This window comes from Amia ocellicauda, chromosome 3 (assembly GCF_036373705.1).
Source record: "Amia ocellicauda isolate fAmiCal2 chromosome 3, fAmiCal2.hap1, whole genome shotgun sequence".
NCBI classification, from domain to species: Eukaryota; Metazoa; Chordata; class Actinopteri; order Amiiformes; family Amiidae; genus Amia; species Amia ocellicauda.
In genome coordinates this window covers 3,714,462-3,732,836 of record NC_089852.1, presented here as the reverse complement: position 1 = coordinate 3,732,836, position 18,375 = coordinate 3,714,462, and the positions used below count along the sequence as shown (strand labels likewise).

General features: G+C 43.3%; 1 protein-coding gene across 3 annotated transcripts in view; it reads right to left on the bottom strand.

Annotated features, from left to right (window-relative positions):
* The window catches only part of LOC136732483 (serine/threonine-protein kinase WNK2), a 45,719-nt gene continuing 27,344 nt past the window's right edge, over positions 1 to 18,375 (bottom strand). For 2 of the 3 annotated variants that reach the window (XM_066697765.1, XM_066697766.1), the window contains exons 13-30: positions 17,999 to 18,190; positions 17,635 to 17,684; positions 17,161 to 17,323; positions 16,449 to 16,565; positions 16,091 to 16,261; positions 15,626 to 15,677; positions 15,271 to 15,387; positions 13,905 to 14,896; positions 13,064 to 13,136; positions 12,190 to 12,263; positions 10,731 to 11,425; positions 9,830 to 10,044; positions 9,335 to 9,559; positions 7,842 to 7,940; positions 5,837 to 5,881; positions 4,628 to 4,887; positions 3,800 to 3,869; positions 1 to 2,535 (exon numbers count right to left, since the gene is read on the bottom strand). In XM_066697765.1, coding sequence (XP_066553862.1) covers positions 2,084 to 2,535; positions 3,800 to 3,869; positions 4,628 to 4,887; positions 5,837 to 5,881; positions 7,842 to 7,940; positions 9,335 to 9,559; positions 9,830 to 10,044; positions 10,731 to 11,425; positions 12,190 to 12,263; positions 13,064 to 13,136; positions 13,905 to 14,896; positions 15,271 to 15,387; positions 15,626 to 15,677; positions 16,091 to 16,261; positions 16,449 to 16,565; positions 17,161 to 17,323; positions 17,635 to 17,684; positions 17,999 to 18,190 — 4,062 coding nt within the window. In that variant the 3' untranslated portion in view covers positions 1 to 2,083. The remainder of the gene's footprint in view (positions 2,536 to 3,799; positions 3,870 to 4,627; positions 4,888 to 5,836; positions 5,882 to 7,841; positions 7,941 to 9,334; positions 9,560 to 9,829; positions 10,045 to 10,730; positions 11,426 to 12,189; positions 12,264 to 13,063; positions 13,137 to 13,904; positions 14,897 to 15,270; positions 15,388 to 15,625; positions 15,678 to 16,090; positions 16,262 to 16,448; positions 16,566 to 17,160; positions 17,324 to 17,634; positions 17,685 to 17,998; positions 18,191 to 18,375) is intronic. The other variant, XM_066697764.1, reaches the window with a different exon arrangement.

Here is an 18,375-nt window from a genome sequence, read left to right as displayed (position 1 = left end):
TCAAGCACAAAATATGTTTATTTCAGTCTTTAAACGTGTACAATCTTTGTGATTGAGTGCCACTGACCAGGTCAGTTAACAGAAGGACTATACAACAGGCAAAAGCAATTCTGACACCAAGTTTTAGTGCAAGCAATGGTTTTGAAAATCGGTTCCGTGTTTGCTCATGAAGCATACAGACATGAATATAAAGAAAATCGATGCAAGATACAAGTAACAGAGAACAGAAATCTCTTACTACTGTAAGTATTTTGCCAAGGCAGAAGATTCTGCATAATATTCTATAAAAATCCAATTCAAACCGAATTGATGGAATAATACATCTTAAAGGGTAAGAACAAAACCAAAAATTCGAGAACACTTCTAATTACAGTAGAACTATACAATTCACAGCTTGGCAGAACGACACACCGCTGCCGGTCAGCAGGTGCTAGAAAATGTCACTGCATGAACGAATACAGAGAAATGGGACAAACTATTTATTTCCTCCTACAGTGTATTTTTTTTTAACCATTGTCAGCATTTAATGTATTGTTTTGGTCAAATACACGAGAAAGGAAAGTTTCATAGGTACGGATTATGGATTAAGTTGTGCCATTTTGTCTATGTAGTGATACAGTTTTCTTATCAGCAGAAAAAAAAAAAAAAAAAATTGGTAGTGGTTTCTACTCCAAGGCAGATTTCTAAGTATTGTTCAATGATTAGAGGATTCTACTAATCACTGTAAGGAACATTAACAAAGATGAGAGGTACAATGAGAAAAATAAAAGGTCAACGATTCACATTTCAAATCCCTGTGAATACACCTTAACAGGACCGTCTCACAGGAGAAAGAGCAGTGTTTTTATTGGTAAGAGCCCTAGAAAAATACCACAGTTCAAATCTGCTTTTCGCTTTCACATTTTTCACTTACAGAAACCTTTTTAAAACCATACCAGTACATTGAAGGTTCACTGTGTAATTTTGTTCAGTTGTACAACTGTTGGAACTTCTTCCTCTGACCTTTTGTGCATTAATGCATGCAAATGTGTTATTGGGTTCACAGCCAGACAACGTGTGATTTTAGCCTCTGCTTCCATCTCCCACTGAGGAACACAATGGACGGTGTTCAAACTAGCAGCATTGAAAGTTATTTACGTATACATAACAAAAGCGAAATAACTTATAAGTAATGTGTTCAAAAACTAGTGATTGCACTTGCCCCCCTAAATAAATAGTGATAATTATAGAAAAGGTGCCCTTCAGCAATGCACAGCTGTAAATGCATTTTATGTAATTGCTCAATTTCCAAATTCTCCAAAAGAGTGAAAAAGTCCAGATGTGCACTTTTAATAAGGCTTAACAGAAGGCCACTACCACCCTTTCAACACTAACGCCACATTTGGTAGATTCAACACATCGCAAATAACTTATGGATTTTTTTAAAAGCTTTCAAAGCACTGCAGATCACTGGAATTGCACTTTTATATTTGTGCTGCAAACATGTAACCCCATTAAGCAGGATTTTAATTTCAGGTCTACTTCTATCCATAAAATATATTTCAAATCAATTACTTCCTACCATTTATTTTATTTTTCTTGCACAACCAACTCGCATGTGAAAGTATTTTCAGGACACCAGCGAACCACACGACCCTTGTGGGGAAAAGCAAAGGCCAGGGCAGCAGTTTGTGAATTTAACCATTAAAAATGTCAAGTGATTTAAAATAAATAAAATAAAGGCATTGGAAGGGCATTTAAATATAAACCACAAAGATTCCAATTAATAAAAAAAAAACAGGAGCCAAAAAAAAAAAAAAAAAAAATCAAAACATTAACATCTCTTTCCAGGAGAAACTGAAAAGCATTATTCAAGGCACTATACTCTTGCAGGGTAATTAACCTTTTTAATTCTAATTTCAAGTTTGTCAGAACTTTTATAGATTGAGTTTTTTCCCCAAGTTGCTAGTGTTTTAACATACAAGCAAAACTTAATAAAGTGTCTTTAATAGTCGAGAAGCTACAATCGCCCGAAACAAACTACCATTAAATCTTTGTGAAAACGTTTCACAGTGATTGCATGATGCAATGTATGGCTATGTGCTCAATCAGGTCTATGTGGGTCACCAGCAGAACTGTATCCAACAGCACACGTGTGATCTATAAGCAAGTAAAGCTCTGGACACACTGGACCATGACACAATGAAGCTAAGTAGTCCTCATGTTGGGGCTCGGTGGGCTCACAATGGGGTTCGGCAGCGGCACAGGAAAGACCTGCAGGCCAGTATTGCCCATGGACGGAAAAGCAACCACCCCCGGCGCTCCCAGTACGCCCACTTGAGCCATCGGATTTGCCATTCCCGGCCACTGTACTCCATACATTGACGCTGGTGCCACGCCGCCAAACTGGCAAGCTGGCATTATATAGCTGGGCTTCATCCCGGCGATGGGGTTGCTGCCCACGGCTGGGGGAATCCCCGGTGCCAGTGCCGCAGTCATCGGGCACGACAGGGGAAGCTGGTACTTGATTGATCCAGGCACACTTGTACATTTTACCTGCAAGAAAAATGAAAGGTTTTAACCAACTGTCATTGAACTTCATTTCACATTATGATTGTTTGGTCACCACAATGGATTACTGATCCATTACACATACAGACTTGCTCATATTTGTTGGTACCCTTACAGCTCATTGAAATAATGCTTCATTCCTCCTGAAAAGTGCTGAAATTAAAAGCTTTTGCATCATGTATACTTGCACACCTTTGGTACGTCATAGAATAAAGCAAAGAAGCTGTGAAGAGAGATGAATTATTGCTCAAAGATATTCTAAAATGGCCTGGACACATTTGTTGGTACCTCTTAGAAAAGAATTTAATTCTAGTGATTTTCCAAACTAATTAGGTTTCTTTAATTAGTATCACACATCTCCAATCTTGTAATCAGTCATTCAGCCTATTTAAATGGAGGAAAGTAGTCACCGTCATTAGGCATCAGTGCACAACACACTGAACATGGACCAGAGAAAGCAAAGGAGAGAGTGGTCTGAGGAGATCAGAAAGAAAATAGACAAGCATTGTAAAGGTAAAGGCTACAAGACCATCTCCAAGCAGCTTCCAGTGACAAGTTGCAAATATTAAGAAGTTCAAGGTCCATGGATCTGTAGCCAATCTCCCTGGGCGGCCGCAAGAGAAGAGAAACGGAAGGATAGTGCGAATGGCAGAAACAGAACCAAGGATAACTACCTTTGAGTTCAGCTTGTGTCTCTTTGGCAAAGGTATAAGTTTCTGATCGCACCATCCATCGCTTTTTGAGTGAAAGTGGCCTCCCAGGAGGACTCCACTTTTGAAAGAAAAACAAAGCCAGGCTGGAATTTGCCAAAATGCATATTGACAAGCCACAAAACTGTAGAGTCAAAACTAGAGCTTTCTGGCAAGTCACATCAGCTCTATGACAGCAGACGAAAAAAAATGAAGCTTTCAAAGAAAGAACACCATAGCTACAGTGAAACATGTTGGAGGCTCGGTTATGTTTTGGGGCCGATTGCTGCGCTTCGCACAGGGTGCCTTGAATCTGTGCAGGACACAATGAAATCAAATCTAGTCTATCAATGCATTCTGGAGCGAAACATACTGCCCAGTTTCAGAAAGCTGCGTCTCAGTCGCAGGTCATGGGTCCTCCAACAAGATAATGACCCAAAACACACAGCTAAAAGCACCCAAGAATGGATAAGAACAAAACATTGGACTGTTCTGAAGTGGCCTTCTATGAGTCCTGATCTGAATCCTATCGAACATCTATGGAAAGAGCTGAAACTTACAGTCTGGAGAAGCACCCATCAAACCTGAGACAGCTGCAGCAGTTTGCTCAGGAAGAGTGGGCCATTCTACCTGTTAACGGGTGCAGAAGTCTCATTGAGAGCCACAGAAAACATTTTATTGCAGTGATTGCCTCTAAAGGTTGTGCGACAAAATATCAGGTTGAGGGTCCCATAATTTTTGTCCATGCCATTTTCATTTATTATTTACAATATTATGTTGAAAAACAAAAGTCTGATTTCTATTAAATATGGAATAAACAATGGCGGATGCCAATTTCTTTTGTCGGGTTCAAGTTATTTCAGAAGAAACTGTGCATTCTTCATTTTTTGTGGAGAGGTACAAACAAATTTGCACATCTGTACTTCTATATACTATACATGTGTATACATTCTTGTTATCGGCAGCTTCTCTCGATCCACTGCTGGATGAAATCCTCCCCATGTTTCGATGTATAGCTTCTCAGTTCCATGTCACGCCTGCAACGTTTATTGAATAATTGAACAGCTTGCGATTTGCTGATGACTAAATGACCAGTCGTGTTCTATCCACTTCTGAATCGTGCTTGTTCTTTTGGATGGTAAGATTACTTGCTGTTAAATTTACATTGGCTTCACCATCAATTATTCGTTTTCAGCTTGAGGAACAAAAAAAAAAAAAAAAAATTCCTCTGTGCTAGATCCTTTCCAGTGTCAGTGATGCACTCTACAGACTTCCTTGCACAGAAACTACAATAAATCGGACAGGCTTCCTTACATTTTTAAAATTTAAAATGTCAGCTATATTCCCACTCCCTGAATATCTCAACACAACCACCCCCTTCCATTCACCTCGTTGGCAGTGGCTCCTTTGGGCTCCATGTCCTGCCACTGTCGTTTCTGCTTGATCTGGTTCAGCGAGGGTTTGGCCTGAGTAGCCGCAATGGTCTCCTTGGTCCAGTCGTCCACCAGCTTGTGCAGGTCGTCCGTGAAGGTGCCCCTCTTGTTGTTGCTGTTGTTGGCCTGAGCCTGGGCCAGCCCCGCAAGCTGCTGCGGCGGCGCCGGAGGCAGATTGTGCGCGGCACTCGCTGCGGGGCTGCTGTTCGAAGACCCTGGAAGACAGAGACCTCTTAAGACCGTGCACTTCCTTCACAGCCCTGCTGACCCCTTTGCTGCTCGGTTTACTCCTTAGATCGTTCGGGACAACCAGAGTAATTCTCTATTTCACCCATTTGAGGCGATTCCAGGATATTAACTCCCATCTGTACAGAGACCTGAAAGTGTACACTCATTTGACCAATAGTGAAGTGAAATCCCCAAGTGGGGGGTGGGGGTGGAGGGGTCTCCAGATGGTCAGAGGATAAAAAAAAAAAAAAATGTACTCCTTGGTTTCTTTAAAAATAAGCAAGGGTTCAAGAAATAGGGAAAAGCAAAAACAAAAGATCAGAAATGGGCTCTAGTGACATTTCAAGGGGATTCCCCATTCTTGTAAATTAGTGGGGATCCTAGGGTTTCCATGAGAAACAGGAAGTGTAAAGTGCAGTAAAGTGCTAAATAATGCTCATAAAATCATATCCTATATAGATGGATTATGGGTTCGAAAGGTCACAATGATGCACCTCTTTAAAATGAGCCAAGCTGTTACCGAATGCACGTATACATACAACGTGTGGTTGGTTTTTGAGGTTCGTTTTCTTCAGCTTACAGCAAACCAGCAGCAAAGTTTCGACCCACTCCCCCCAGCCCTTACCCAACACCGAAACACAAATTGCAGTACTAAGTAATGCTGATACAAATAAGAAAAAGAAAAAAAAAAAAAAAAAAAAATCAAACTTCACTTAAGGACAAATTTGTAAAGCAAAAATGGGCATGCACTAAAAATCAAACACAGTTACACCCAGTTATGATCTGAAACTTGCCCAGTGCCTTTTTTACATTACAGAGATACTGCTTGAGAAACAGTCATGAATCTGGTGCCAACCCACACCCCCCGCCGCCCCCCACACGGAGAGAGCTCATGCCATGAGGGAAAAATACCAAGAAAGTAAATGGGATAGTTACTACTACTGCGTTCTTTGCCTAGACATAGTCGTTTCAGGGTAGACCCTACAAGGTAAAACAATACAAGACAAACACAGTTAGGCCGTAACAGACTGAACACAAGAGGTCTGGTGGACAAGCTGTTTCAAAGCAATACAAAAGCCATTAAAGTTTAAAAAGGAAAAGGGGGAGAAGGGAGTTTTAGTCAGTGATTTGGATGAAAAAGCTGGACCTGCTACTTGTGCAGTCATTCCAAAACTAAAATTGACAGACATCCTAGAACAAAAAGAGAAGTCTGTGCCCTTCGTATGTTATAGGAGTTTTGAAACCATGGAAATCCACATTTTGGCGAGGTAGCTCCATAAAGATATATTGCTCAGAAAGTCACCAGCAAAATAAAGGAGGGAAGCCCTAAGCGGTGTGGAAAAAAATTAAAGAAGGGGAAAAATATATAGAAGTCAACGTGATCTAGCTAAAATACAGCCACAGATTTCTTAAAGGCCACAAAAGGAAAACAAAATGTGGATTACATCTCTGAACCACCAGGGGTGCATATGAATGTCAATTAACTATACAGCAGGTGGAAACACAGACCTAAGCACGTTGTTTTAAGTATCTTTGAAAAACTATTAAACACAAAAATCAGTCTATCTATAATCCAAAAAGGCATAAGATCAAGAGTGCACTTTCCTTAAAACAAACTTGTATTGGTTACTCCATTTTGTGGAATAAGACCTGTTGAGCTACAACAGTTGTACATTGGATTGCTGCCTACCAACCCCCACCGATTTATCTTTCACAACAATCACAGTGCAGTACAAGAATCTTGATTGTGATGAAGACTCGGGTAAGAGGAGAAATCTGTAGCGCAAGGTTAAAAGTCTCCGATTAGAGGTGCCTTGTCAGACCAATATATCTTTATAGATTAACAATGGTTTGCGTGTAAATCATTAATGGTCTGCGAGCAGCTCGGTCATCGCACACAAAAGCAAACTAGCGGATAGGAGGGTTTAGTAAGAGGAACAGGGGTATTTCCCAGCTAAGAATTCTCAAAACCCATTTGTCCTGAAAGAGGTTTGTCTTTTCTAACAGTATTCAAACCTGCGGATAATATATTATAAAAATCAATTTTATATATAGTTTTTTTTTTTTTTTTTTTTGCGCAGACATCACATTGGAGAGCAAAACAAAAACAAAACTGATTGTACAGTGCTCCAGCCAGATCACGGTTCACAGAATTTGTATGTTGTCGGAAACAAAGGTCGCCATTGCATATGAAGGGGGCAGGATCCCTTAAAAAAGCTCACATAAAAATAAGGAATACCAGGTTAGAAATAAAAAAAAGCCTAGGACAACGCTCCATTAAGCAAAACAAAATTTATGAAAACCAACAAAATACTAGCTGGAGCACTTCTGTATCAGCATTTTCATCATGCAATTAAAGCAACAAATTAAACTGTGGAATAGAATAATATTTTGAATACAGCCCTTTTATACGGATGTAATTTCCCCATCAGTGACCTTCTAGTATTGTGTCAGCTCGTTACATGCATGTCTTCATTGTCCAAACATGTGTGAAAGAGACCATTCTTCGAGTGAAGGTCAGGATTCGTCCCTTTTTTTTTTTTGACTCAAGGGCTGCAGACGGGTTTATTTGCCACATTTGCAAACTCAAAGGATTACTCAACACAAAGTACACAGAATACAAAGGCTTTGGCACGCTCCGGGTCAGATTCGATGTCAAGGCCCACGTTTAGAGAAGATGAGCTCTTCCACATATGCTTTTGGTGTCCAGTTGCGAGCCAAAAGCAGTGCACAAAAGCATTTGTATGGGGGAAAATGAAAAGGGTATGCGAGCTTCAAAAAAGGAAGAAAAGTAAAAGATTCAAACCAAAATAAAAGGGTCTGTGGGGGAAAAATTAAAAATAAAGGATAACTCAGGCAGCCTGCCCAAATATAAAACTGGAATAAACAGAAGAGGAAGGAGGAATGGGATGAGGTAAAGTACAAAAGAACAAATACAAACAGATGGACAAAGACACAGGTCCACTGAGGAATCTGGTACGAGGTTTGCTACTAGATTTATAGGTCACTCTCTCAGACGTTTGGTGGTAAACCGTCCAGCCTGCAAATGAATATAGAGGAAAGAAAAAACAAAGACACTTGTAAAGTACATCATAGCTCGGATCAGAGACCCTAAACCATTTTTTTTAGGCTTTTAGTAACCCACAGTATTACATTTACACAGCCAGAGAAGAGTTAGTCAGATAGCATGCGAGAAGATGTCATGGCAGCTCAAGGGCACTCGGTACGTGTTAGAATGGGTGAGGAACGCGTGCAGTTCGAGCGACTAGACGGCTCGGTGTAAAACTGTACCGATGGCTCTATACGAGCCAAGTCAAATATGGAGAGAAACCCAGGAGAAACTGCACTGCTGAACACGAGTTACTAAATATAGTAGAACATTGGTTTCTATCTTAAATACAATCATTTAATGTGAAGGATATAACATTTCAGCTGGAGAGCGATTCCAAAATGGAGAAACCACTGAAATTGGGTATTCTTGAAATCATACACATCCTCATCATACCTTTTCAAGTAAAGTTACTAACGTATACATTTTTCCTCTTAAATCCTAAAGCAGTTGTCTCCAACCCTGGTCATGAAAGCCCCTATCCAGCAGGTTTTGGAGGTCACCCTTCTATCACCAATTTATAAACACCTGGAAGTATTTAATTGTGATCAGTGAAGCCGGTGGTAAATGCAGTCCTTTAGAAATCACTGGAGCATCACCTGAATACCTGCAGCCTCTCAAGGTAATAACACCCTTAATTGGGATGCTTAATTCAGGGGTTCCCAATGTTGGTCCTAGAGGACCCCCTACCCGGTTGGGGTTTGTTCCAACCAAGCTCTCAAATTACTTAATTTAACCCTTAATTTAAATTCACTTACACTTCACTTTAAATTGTGTTACCGATTTAAAAAAAAAAAGTTGGTTCCTTAAGACAAGTTCCTTATACAATTTTAAAAAGGAAATGAGTTCAAATAAGTAATCAAGAGCTCGGTTGGAACAAAAACCAGCAGCGTAGGTGGTACTCCAGGATTAATAACTCCCATGTGTTCCCAGTGTTAAGAACAGGGGTCTCAAACTCCAATCCCTGGAGGGCCATGTGTGATGCTTGGTTGAAGAGAAAACCAGCATACATGGCCCTCCAAGAATGGAGTTTGAGAATCTGGTGATTTAGGATGACCTGTAAGATTAAGTGGATTGGGGCTCTCAGGACCAGGGTTGGAGACTACTGTCCTAAAGACTATAGAATTGAAAATGTTTAAACCAAGTCAGAGACCTACGTGTCCATTTGAAATGCTTTTGCTTTTAAAACGAGATTGCGGCAAATACAAAAAACATTCCATTAGAACAGCCTTGATTGTTTGAAAGTTCTCTCCCTATAGAAGCATCTGAACTGGACCTAGCATCGCTCTGAGCTCGGTACGGCAGCGGTGTGGAGAGACAGTCACCTTGGCCCAGTCCGCCGTGCGCTGCCGTCCCGTCGCCGTGGAAGCCGGAGTAGATGTTGTCGGAGGAGAGCGATCCCTTGACAGAGCAGGGCTGCTGCGTCTGAACTGGCTCGGCTGTGGGGACCGTAGCAGACGAAGGCAGAGTGCCGGCGGGGGAAAACACGGCACCGTCTGCCAGGCCGGAATCTTTAGCCGAGGAAGCGGGGGAACTGGCAGGCGACTCACCTTCGGGAGAGATGGACAGGTGCTTTGGTCTTTATTTTGTATTTGAAATGTTAAATCTATGAAAATCTTCCAGAAGGTCATAATCATTAATAATACAAGGATCCCTTTAAATATTTGTTGTTGACCCCCTCTTGGATTTTGTAAACTGAAACGCTGCAGTCGATTTAATTGACTATTAACAGGAATTCAATATGCATCTGATTGCATGCGACAGGATCAACCTGCCCGTTTCACAGAGCTCTCTCTCATGCTCCGCAGGCTCACACTCACTCGTGTTTGTGGTGACGTTCTTCAGCTGCTGCACCAGGGGGTTGAGGAGTTTCCCGGCCTTCAGCTTGTTCTTGCTGGCTCTGCGTCTGCGGCCGGTAGGTGGTGCTGCGTGCAGGAATCCCACCGTGGGGGGGAGGGGCTTTCCCAACTTCTTGTACAGCAGCTCGATCTCCCCGCGTTGGTGAGCCTGCAGTTCGGAGATCTCCTTCATGTGTCTGGGGGAGGGAAGGAGAAGAAGCGTGGCCGTGCCTGAAGAACCAGCGATTTCTCAAACCCGATTGGGAACCCATGAGGATTCACCGTTTTAAATGCATCTTTTCTAAAGGAAACCATTTCAAGAGTTCTAAATGAATATGATCTCTGGTAAGAGTACAGAAAGATATAACCTCTCCCAAAATGGAAAACAAGAGAAGCCAGGTTCTCTATATTCAGGCAGCACAATCCGGTTACTCTTTACGGATCCTACTTAAAGGTGATATAGATCCTACCTAAAAGATTATATTAATGCATTTACTGGTCTTGCATCATCATACAATGCATTCCAGCAAGCATTTGCTTTCACTCTTGCATATATGGAAACAAATCCATATCTTATGACCACCACCCCTGGTGATGCAAAATCTATAACCAAGAAACCAAACCTTGGCTCTAAACATGGCATGACATTGAAATCAGTATAAATTGCACAGCCAAGGAAATAAGGCAAGAAAATGCTCTTTACAAAGGCTGCGAATCCATATTCAGCACAGAGAGCAGCAATGCATTTAAAAAGATGTGACCTTCACAGTTTACATCAGCATATCTTCAGCTTTACCCATTTTCTGAAAATCTTTCAATAGTCTAGAAGGCCATTCTAGCATAAAAATAGATCAATGAATTCAGCATTTTAATGCAAACCCACTTCTCTCGAAGCCGATGCAACTCCTTCTTGATGTCGGCGTCCTCGAACTCAGAGTCGTTGTCGCTGCTGACGTAGGAGGAGTGGGAGTGGAAGGAGGAGACGTTGATCGTGGGGATGTTGGCTCCCGGTCGGCTCGGGGAGTCCGAACTCTGCAGGCTGCTGCTTTTCCCAGACCTCCGCAGGAAAGCCACTGCCTTTTTCATCAGGTCGTTGCCCGTGCTGTCCCCGGGGCCTGAGGCCTGATTGCCACACAGCTTGGCCGGGCTGACCTCCTCCCCAGAGTCCGAGGACAGGCGGCTGTGGACGGTCACGTCGACGGGGATGGAGGTCTGAGCGCGGGGGACGGATGGCCTCAGTTTTGGGCTGGAGGGAGGCACGTCTTGATAGAAATCCGGAGGCGCCGAGTATCGGTTACTTCGCATCTTCAGAGTGATCTCGTCTCTGGTGCTCACCACCGAGAACCTGCCGATGGTTTTGACGGGGGTGCCCTCCGCCGACCTGCTGCCGGCTTCTGCGCCACATGGCTCGGCAGGATCCTCCTTTCCGAGGGGCAAACGTGCCTCCCCGTTCACCAGCACGGCCCCCCGGGGGTCATCAGCACACCTGGCACCAGGGGGGACCGGGGAGGCGCAGGTGCTTCTGCTCTTTCGATTGCGCTCCAGCTTTCTCACGATGTCTGGAGGTGTGGGGATGATCTGTGGGGAAAGAAACAGCTCCCAGAAATACATTCCCACTGTAGACAGCAGTAAAACCCCAGTCTGGAAAGAAATTGTGCTGATTAGAGACTGAACGGAGGGAATTTATGCCGTTATACACAGTGTGGTGAATCTTGTTTGGTTCTCTCTTCACTGATACTATTTTAAGATGACAATGTTAAGCTCCAGATGCCAGTTCGATTACAACAGGAAGTCAGACTGACCCGACGGGCTGCGTTTCGCATGACATTGTGGAGTTGAATTGAGGCTCTCTCCCAGGGAAGTGGCTGTCCCTAGGAGAGGTCGGTTTCCATCCGATTTGTTAAAGTGCCCACTCGCATTATCCACAGCCTGGCAGCCTTACAGCCGTTTTCTGCTCAACAGCGGTGTGCCAAGCGCTGAGCATTCACTGACACACGACGCCGGCTCAGAGCTTTAAAATTGCAAAGCTGAACAGCGTCCAGATAGGATGGCGAGCACGTCAAAACATCTGGAAAAGGTGGGGCAAACGAAGGGCATCATGCCATGGACATTTTTCTTCCCTAATCTCTTGAAGGCTGGATATAAACTCAGAGCTTCCTGGATCCCCACCCCCCATCATAAAAATCAGTCGACACCTAGACCCAGCACTCCGCAACCCTAGATGCTAACATGATGAGGGACCCCAGGGTGGCGCTGTACTAGCAAAGCCATCTACAGTTATAACCCTCAACCTCAGGAGTGTGTGGGCATTCATCATTTCAAATCAAGTGACATAAACCTACCTGGAAGCGGCTCTTTCCAGACGAGGACAAGGCATTAGTCGAAGACGTGGGCTCTCTCCTACTCCCAGCTAAGGCTAAAAAAAACAAAAGAAAAAAAGCCAAGAAATGTTACAAAAAAAGTGCAGGAAAGTTGAGATTTGTTGAATATTTCAAAATTGAATACAATTTCAGGAGTCGGCATTCAAAAACTATATCAAAAAAAGAAAAGTTCAAAAGAAGTCATTCCACCAAGTTAAAAATTTAAGAAATTAAGTGCAGCATCTTTACATTGTCCTAGTTGTGCAACAAAGGCACTGCCAAACTGGCACCCACTACCCAGATGTGTGTGGCTCTGGCATTGAGGCTTTTATACTGCATGGTTACTGCATTAAATAAGAAAAATAAATTAGCAAAACCCATCAAGAGGATCAACACTAAACAAAACGTTTGGATGCCGAGACACAAAACAGATTAGGGATGCCATAAGCAATTTTGCTCGCAGACCTAACTACATACAAATACCTGGTTCCAAACAAATTGCCTTCAATTTCCTGTCATGTCACTAGAAATCAATGTACTCGTTTTGAGGAGCTTTTAAAATTGCTCATTGACAATGCAGAGCGTCCTCTCATCGTTGATAGAGCCATACGGCGTCACTGAAACCCCGAGAGGAAATTAAGCCGTATCCGTGCCATCTGTCTTTTGGTTTAGTCTAACTCAAGGTAAACGTAAACACTGGTACACGTCAAAGGAATTCAGACGCTCGACGTGAAGGGTCGAGGGAGAGAACGTCAAGTTTTACCATACTTTTATTTCAGAACTTTAAAACTGGTTTATTTAACAGAATAGCAGGACTGCATTAGACAAGGTAATGTTCAGCTACAGAGAAACCCACCTTCTTCATTTGACTGAGATCTTGCAGCCGAGTCCGTCTGATTTAGGCTGTCCTGTCGCTGTGGAACTTGAGGCTTTGACAGATGAAAAGAAAAAGGTATTATAATGAATGAATGGTTTCATTATTGCGTTTCATACATCAATTTTAAACCTGAATTAAACTGAAAACTTTCTCCCCCCCCCCCCAAAAAAGGAAAAGGTCAGTGTCACATAAAGCATTACAATTTATTTTATCCTTCATCAGAATTTCAATCTCTTATGCCAAGCCTTGAACCAAAGGTCTGGCGATAAGGTCAGAAAACAAATCACTTGTCTAGGTCTACACAGCAGTTGGAAATCTGCTTTCAAATAAAAAAATGCTTATAATAAAAAACATCTTTCCTGTTCAAGTTACAGAGAAAGAAATTACTGATAGTCCTGTGTTTCAAAGTGACACTGATGTATACAAGACCTTGCCTGCAACCCACAAATAAATAATTCAATTGGTGCAATCAATAAACTGGAAAAAATACTTAAATTTTCCATTACAAGTTCAACAGTGTTTCTACATGACCTAAGCTTGGGCCTAATTATGCTGGAACATCTTGGAACAAAACTGCTGTTGCGCCACACAGGGTTTTTAAAAGCTTTGGTGCCGAACAGACACCTTGAAGGCAAAAGTATTGAACCGTATCATCAATTGCAACCGTTGTGGATCCCCAGATAACCTGATGGATTCTTTTAGATGCATTCAAATTGACAGGCCAGACTCCGTTAAAAAACTATCCTTAAAATCTCGCTGTACAAAGTTCATGACCCAGTTCATAGACCTGTAGCGGCTATAACACAAAATTAAAACTTACCGACTGCTCAACGAAAGCAAAGTCCGCTAAAATATGGCCTGGCATGCTTGCAGGGTCCACAGGGGGACCCCCATTCCCAGGCTGGTGGGAGGTACAGTTCTCAGTACTGGTCACCACACTCTCGGCAATGGGGGGAGACTGGATGTATTCGGCACCAGATCCCGGCGTTTCGGATGCCCCGCTGGTCGGGTGCACTGGAACGTACTCCTGATACAATAAAGTGCGTAGTTTCTCATCGAGCGACTTGATGGTGTTGTCCACGAACTCTACCCTGGGAGGGCCCTCCCCGTCCGACTCCACGAGGTGAGCCTGCTGGCTGGAAGAAGGGCCAGGTGTCGAGGTCTGCTGCGGCAGGTATGGCTGAGGACCCTGGGCCGGGCTCTGGGGCTGAGAGGGGGACTTGGCCCCGGTCCCGGTCCCCGCGATTGACGACTGCATCGGGGTGGCAAAGGGCTGCTGCAGCACCACCGGCTGCTGGGCCGGATCCAGCCGCCCGCCCGGAGGAAGGTCTACCGTCTGGCTGGCCTGGGAGGAGGACAGAGGAGGGGAGGGCGCCCCGTGAACGGCCGTCATGTCCAATGAGAGCGGCGGAACGATGGGGCAGCACGGGATGTCCGCCACCATGGACGCGGCGCAGGCGATTTCGGCGACCTGCTGGACCGCGTGGATTGGCGAGATGTTGCGCAGGTGGCCATCGAAGGGCTCGTCCCTGGAGAGTGCGCTCGGTGGCTCGCGGGGAGGGGCCTTGGACACCAAGGGCTGAGTCTGTGGGACATCAGCCTCTACCGCATTGCCGTTCAGGTCTTTTATTTGGGCACCTTTCGCTGCTGACGAGGCCGGTTGTGCGATTGACTGAGCTGAAGGGGCCATGCCAGCGGGGCCCGCAGCCAGGGGCGGAGGGGTGCTGCGGTGGCCGTCCCAGCCCTCAGAGGAAGCCGGAGCCGCCCCTGCGGAGAGCTGCACTGCTGGGGTATTGATTGAGTTCTCTGGCTCTGAAAGCAAGGCAGGAGGGGAAGAACAAGAGGAGGAAAAAAAAAAAAAAAAAAAAGACCGATGAGGGTGTTGGCAGACTGTTCAACAACCCTGCACATTTGAAAGCATCAGATTCCACCTCCTCTGTCCTGAAGCGCACAAACAGGCATGATCTGGGACACTATGCACATCCGTCCTTCACTAAGGCACAGTGCGTGCCTGTTGCTGCCATTACATAACTGCCCTCCTCGTTGTCCCCGGCTAAGAGATCAAATTTAAGCTTCAGAAAATACCAGCCAGTGTACAGCTCTGTATACAAACTGACTAATTTAAACTAATAAAACCATCAATTCATTGGCAGGTTTTGGTTTGTTCTTCCTGGCAACTATTTTACCTTGAGAGGAGACGGGCTGTGCTGGCGTCTGCACGGCCGACGTGTTCTGGTTTCCCTCGGTTGTGGGCGTTTCAGCAACTGGGCAAATGATAAACCATCTCTTGCCAGTATGAAGCACTGAGAGAGAAAAATGGCAAGAATGTATTTTAAGTTTGTGGATGTTTATACAACCTACACATCCTCATATTTTATCAGCGAGATGATTTCATCAGATTATTCCCTTGTACAGATCCTGGTATGATCTCCTTGTCTTTGACCATTGTTTTTTTGTGCCACATCTCTGGACTTTTTAGTCATTTCTGTACATTTCTAAACCAGGATTGCAGCAATTATATAATTTCATAAAGGTAGTTACCATTCTGCTGATAAACAGGTTGATTTGCACGAGGCTGCTGAGCGGTGGCATTCTAAAAAAAAATAAAAATGGATCAAAGTGCCAGACTGTTAAAACATTTCCAAAATCAATACAGGCACATGGATCAAATAAATTCAGCCGTCCTTAAGTACTTTTAAAAAAAAAAAAAAAAAAAGTTAACCAAACACAGACTGAAATGTAGAAAATCTCTGAAGTGAAAATAGGAATGTCGATTACAACGGATGCATTTTAAGGCTGAGACAATAAGGCCTTTGTCAAGTGAGCTCACACAAAGGGGAAGCAATAGTTATTTTAAAAAGTGGTAACTAAGGCATCCTTTTCAAAGACAGACCCTACTCCATCTCCATGAAAACAATTAATGAATATGCAGAATAAATCACAAAAGCAGAACTGTGCTCCGAGGGATAGGACCTCAAACACACAATGGAGGAATTTGGTCCCCACCTGCCCCAGTCCCAGCCCGGACACGTGGCCCTGCTGGGGGCTGGTTCCCTGGTCAGAGCTCCTCTCGCCCTCCGTGTCCTCACTAAGCATGTCCTCCGCTTTATCAATGATATCTTTCAGCTGCTCGATGAAGATCTCCTTCTCCACGTACAAAATGAAATCATTCTCCACCTGGAAACCGACACACACTGGGTTATAATTCAGTGAGGAGTTAATTTAACAACCTCTAGTAGAATGGAGATTTCTGACAGACTGGGGTAATGATCATAGTTTTTCAAAGAATACAGGTTTCAGAAAATACACTTTGTACAATAAGAATATTGGAATAATAATATTGATATAATAATGCAAAGCCTACCATGTATATTGCAATTTCCTCGGGAGCATCTCCGTCCAAATCAAATTTAAATGTCACCATTTTGTGATTATGTGTCTCCAGCTGGCATTCAACCATCTTATCTCCGGTATTGCAGACCTGTGCGGATAAATGGGGAAAAATAACAAATCGTAATAAAATAAAAAAATAAAAAAAAAAGTTCAAAGGTAAAATTAATACATTCCACATAAAGGCTACATTTGAGGAGGTATTCAGTTTTATGTTCTATTTATTCATATATTCAGAGCCTCTACTTTATAAAATGTCAAATACATCTTAAATATGATTCAATATGTACATTTAAAGAGTTAAACTTGGAGATCAGTCAAAATAAGTTCTACAAGACTCCAAAAGAATGTCAATAAATGCCATCAAGCTTTTAAAAACTACGGGTTTTCAATTCTATTGCATTTCACCTTTTGGATCAAGTCATCAACATGAGACCACTTTTCATTCTGCCGTTTAATGAGATGCTATCTAATGACACCCACAATGCGTTTCATGTACACTCCCAGCTCAAAACAAAGAGGAGAGTTTATATTCATTAGTCTTAGCACCACTAGGTCTCATCTGGAACGTGTCATTTCCTTTTATACACATCGGCTCATGATCTCTGGACTACTGTACAAAAAATGACTAGCATAAACAATTAAACAACTCGCATTCCACAGAGGTGCGCGTGTGCGTCGCTCACATTGAGAATGGTTAGTTTGGGCTTGCTGGTCTTCTCTTGCCGAGAGCGAGTCCTGGTCGATCTCCGGTGATGTTTCCGCGGCCTGCCCTCCTGTTTCCCACTGCTGTGGATGCCCTCGTACCCATCGCTCATCTCCTTGCCCGAGGTGGCGTCTGAATTCACACTGATCGGAAAGGAAGGAGAGGAAATGCCTCAATTGCTTTCGACCGCAAGATATAGTAATACTAACCAGCCTATACATTTGGCTTCTACTTCTAGGCTAAACAAATGACAACATTGATGTGCGTCAGACTTTTACCAGAGATGTGAATGTGATTTAAGTTCAAGCTGCAAGTATTAATATATAGTCTGCACTTCATATGCCAAGAAATAAAATAATGGTCACAGTTCTTTAATTTTTTTTTTTTTTTTTTTTTTTAAAGTAAAGCTGGTTTATCATTGCAAAAGAATCTGAGATTACTGCAACACATGTACCTATCATAGCAGCAGCTTTGTCCTGGTACCGGTTTTTCTGGTACAGGTTCCTGCAGGCAGAGCAAAACAAACAATTTATTGTAAAATGTAGGCACACAAGTTGAGGTCAGGTCGGCCTTTAAAACTATAACATCCGGAGGAGTCTAGAAGAGAAATAATGACGGCATGATACAGATAGGGCTACAAGATTTTACAGGTATTCAGTTACAATTATGATCGTCATTTAAATTAAACCCCTTCGAGCAGTTTGTGAACCAAATACAAGTAATGGCACAAAAAAGAAAGTGGAAGACTAAATTGGATAATGCACACGATGTACACAGAAATACGCCATTAACTCAGACGGACTCTGGTCGGCATATACCTCGTAACAGATGTCCGCTGTGGGCTGGGCTAGAGCCGGGACTCTGGCAGATGCCGTGGGTTGCAGTGATGTCTCCAAACCAGCTGCTGGGGCACCCGGGTCCGGGAGGGCCGTCAATGGCGGAGACAGGATGAGCTCACTCTGCAGGCCCATTTCTAAAGTGTAGTTTGACGGTAGATGTCCGATATTGTTCTGAAACCGAATCAAAACTATCAATACACACTCACCTTCTTGAGATCAAACTTTAGAGAGAAATCAAAAATGACAAATTTGTAATTTATCATCTTTTAAAATCTCGCATCACCACGGCCTACAAGCATGAGTTGAACAACACCGTTCACTGACGGGAAACGATGACTGACAAGCGTGGTCACGGC